At 32.8% G+C, this 3,859-nt stretch overlaps 1 protein-coding gene across 4 annotated transcripts in view; it reads left to right on the forward strand.

Moving 5' to 3' along the window:
- The first annotated feature begins 657 nt into the window (after positions 1-657).
- LOC134244750 (uncharacterized) overlaps positions 658-3,859 on the forward strand; it is a 4,495-nt gene continuing 1,293 nt past the window's right edge. The window contains exons 1-3 of one of the 4 annotated variants that reach the window (XR_009987281.1): positions 658-790; positions 3,060-3,107; positions 3,312-3,449. Coding sequence is in view for 1 of the 4 variants with exons in the window: in XM_062726998.1 (XP_062582982.1) it covers positions 740-760; positions 3,060-3,107; positions 3,312-3,449 (207 nt within the window). In the remaining 3 variants the exon portion in view is untranslated. Of the gene's footprint in view, positions 791-2,506; positions 2,859-3,059; positions 3,108-3,311; positions 3,450-3,859 lie in introns of those variants that run through there. The other 3 variants (XM_062726998.1, XR_009987282.1, XR_009987283.1) reach the window with 3 other exon arrangements.

Genomic DNA, 3,859 nt, shown 5'->3' on the forward strand with positions numbered 1-3,859 from the left:
GTAAAAGGGAGGGAGTAAATAAGCCCCACCTAGCACCCCCCCCCCCCGGTTCCGGTCCGGCGGGAGGTTTGACAGAACGTACTTTGTGTTAAACAAGAAATGCGATTCAGCAAATTGATAATGACTTTCAGATGTCAACACACGGGGCAGTAAATGTGATTCTCATTTAATTTTGTTAAATAACAGATGCTGAGTGAAACAGAAAAATAAGATACATTTGCCATAAAATGAGGTTTAATTTTTTTTCAACATAGCTGTGATTGTGTTCAACATAAAGTGGGGGGGGGGGCACAGACATACTCTTGCCCCCCCCCCCCCCCCCGATCTGCAAGTGGGGGGGGGCTAGTGTCCCCGCTGCCCCCCCCCCCCCTTTGAGTACGCCTATGAAGATAGGTACAATTTATTTAAAGATAGGTAAAATTCATTTGAAGATAGGTACAATTATTTGAATATATTCTAATTTGGCGTTACATAATTTTCACAGCTTTCACATCAACTGATGAATGACATATATTCAATAAAATCAAAGCCCCCTTTTTTTCTAGCATCTAATAGTCGTATCCTAAAATAATTATTTCTTTGTAAATGTTTTCTGCAAAGTTTACAATTTGAAGGTAAAGACAAGATTAAATTCACAAAACACTTTAAATGGGAAAATCCCATCAAAACGAAAGTACAAGATAAACAGAAATTAAAACGAAACTTCATTTAAAAGTATCATTATGTACTAATAAATATAATGGAGAAACGAATCCGGAAGGTAAGACTTGTGTATTCTTAAAGACAAAAGGTAAGACCTTGTCAATTTCTTCAAAGTAAAGCCTCAAAAGTACGAAGCGAGCATTAAACATGCAGTAGATTAAATTCGCCTCGTCTACGCTCAGCATGCTCAGTAGGAATTATAATTCATATGGCTTGATTATCAAGTCGATCATTCATGTAGATGATCATCAACTTTCATAAACGGTTTTAAAGGTTCAAATAAGATTATCGGTACAGCTGTTTGCATCAGCTGATAAACACTGATTTTAAAAGTGTCAGGCTTTATGTTTGCAATCTCAGTTTTGTGAATTTAAATAAAAGAACCCCCTCACTGGACTCAGTGAGTTATACAATGTAATTTGAATGCGTGTGAAAAGAAACATTTTCTTCAGCATAAATTACGGGCCTGAGAGAGGTGGGTCCCAAAGACCACGTGGAATATGGACAACTGGTTTAAATCGTAGACAGTACGTTTTATTTCTGCTCATGTGTTTTTTGACATCTATACGTATAAATTAATAAACATATGATAAACTTTGCAAATAAACTCCGAAACGGGTGCACAAGAGTTCTTACTTACCCCCCTAATACTACACCACATACAAGATGATGTCCGTAATCTATATTTAGATTTCACTCGGATAGTAAGTATCGTACATAAAATTAAAAGTCTACTTCAATTTTCTGAAAACAGCCATGAAATAGCATCAACGTGAGTATTGTGGCGTTTCCGGTTGGCGGATCTTAGCTACAGACAAATTTTAATGAAACTGACAACAAACAATCTATTATTTATTTCATAAAATGTCATCACTGAATTATTCAATCAAAACTTGATTTAATTGATATAAAAGAAATAAGTTGTAGTAACCAATTAAAAAGCGAAAAGTGTAAATTATTTTCGTCAATCACCGATCTCAATATTAACGGAAGCTTCTGGAACATCACTTCCCTTTTGCTACATTGTTTTAATCAAGAAATAATTATAAAGATTGTAATTAACGGGTTAATTGATTAAATAGTTTTACAGCAAATGATGTTATATAAATTAGAATTCAATAAAAACAATAGTTTTGTAAAAACGAGCAAAATATTGCTTGGAATTTATCAGAAACATATTGTTGCCGGGAAAAACACTAATATTTATTGATACAAGGATTATATAGGTAGGCAAACGGTACATGGTATTTGGTGACACAGTGTAGGATAGTAGAAGTAACCGATCTGAATTCAAGGCAATCCGACAGCGAGGTATCAAAAGTTGAGGATGAGCGAAGGCAAATGAAAATACTTAATATACAAGAAATACATATATCGAAAGACTAAAATAGATATGTAGTGTATATGTTTTTGTTATGAGTTAATCGGTAAAAGCTGTATTTTCCGTACTGAGAGCATCGTGGTAACGAACCCGACGTACAATTTGTAATCAACTTAATTGCGTTCAATAAGAGAGAAAACTTAGGAATAAGGTATTGTTCAAATACAATTAATTACAGATATAAAGTTTGTGCTTTAATAAAGACATTTCTTTTTTTTTCTCTCTCTAAAAAAAGTCTTTCTCCAATGCCAACTTCTTTCAGAACCAAATTTTTGGTATTCAACACTACTTTCCCTCATATGAATTTCCTGTAGTATTAAGGGGGGAGGGGGGGGGGGCAACCAGCTTTTTACTGAACATTTCCAATAGTAAAAGTATTGGTGGGAAAAAAAGGGGGGACAGCCATTTTACGCATCGATAAGGGTACATATATATAATTATAAACCAAGACCAAAGTACCTGTGAATTTTTACCCCTCCCCCAACTCCCCAAGATCAATTTAATTGTATATTATGTATATTCGTTGCTTTTTTCTTCATGAAAATGAAATAAGAAGTGCAATATCCATAAAATTGTATGAAGTTTTGAAGACATAAACGTCAATTAAAGCATTTTTTTATTTTTCAAGTTTTCACAAAAAGTGGGTGGGAATGGTGACGTACATTTCTTTCATGCGGACTTTTGAACAAAGTATTTCTTCCCTCTATAAGTTTGTAGTCTGTCAGTAAAATCTACAATTTCCAACTACAATATATTTAATTTTCTGTTGTAAATGGTAAAGTTCTATGTATAAATTCAATTTCCCGCGGGTAATTATCTAGTGCATTGTAAATTAATGAAGTCGAGATCGATGCGGAATACGCTATTTAAAACATAAGATTATTATACATGTGTTATTTCATTCAACCATATCTCTTCTCCCCCCCCCCCTCTCTCTCTCCTAATTAAGTTAAAATATGTGTCCATTTAATTTTAGACGAAGTGCGACAGTTGTTGCGAGAATTTCAGCTACGCCAAGGATAAGGTATAGATCTGTCAGAACAGTAAAATCAATAAACAAAAAAAAAAAATTAACATAAATCTTGTAAATAAAAAAAGGTAAAATGTCATTTAGAATTAAATGCTCGATTTTAATGATACTACCATTTAGAATGATCTATCTAAAAAAAAAAAAATGAAGGTGAAAAGATTAGATGGTCAGTTTTTAAGTTTTTACACTAAATTTCAGGGTTACATGATAATTTTTGGGAACTGCAATCATTCGCTTTGTGCTGAGTGTTTTGGACAGGCAACAAGAACACATGGATCTGTTGCGTGCTTTGTGAAATCTTGTAAAAAAGAATCACCTCTATCTGACCTGGTTAAGGTAGGTCGTAATTTAATTCGAAGCATTATAATTAGATACCGGTATTAAAAAGTTAAAGCTAAGTATATCAATTACTACATGTATAAGTAATTTAAAAAAAACTCCATTATGTTTAAATTAGATTTTATATGATAAGGCCACACCAATTTGTAAAATAGTTCTTCGGATTTTCAAAAATAAAAAGTGAGGCGAGCGAGCGAAATTTTTTTTATAAATATTATTTTTTATTTTGGGCTTCAAAATTATGAGGCGAGCGAATATAATTAATACGTATATATATTTTTTAATAAAGTGATTTCAAAGAGCGTGCTAAAAATCTAAAAAATAAAGATAGATATCATTTGCATACCACATGAACTTATTATTTTTAACTTTTTGGGGATTTTTTTAAGAAGTAAAAATGTGTCAAA

Source organism: Saccostrea cucullata, unplaced genomic scaffold, assembly GCF_032062105.1.
Source record: "Saccostrea cucullata isolate Sc308-1 unplaced genomic scaffold, CSIRO_AGI_Scuc_v1 ctg21282, whole genome shotgun sequence".
In the NCBI taxonomy this organism is placed as follows: domain Eukaryota; kingdom Metazoa; phylum Mollusca; class Bivalvia; order Ostreida; family Ostreidae; genus Saccostrea; species Saccostrea cuccullata.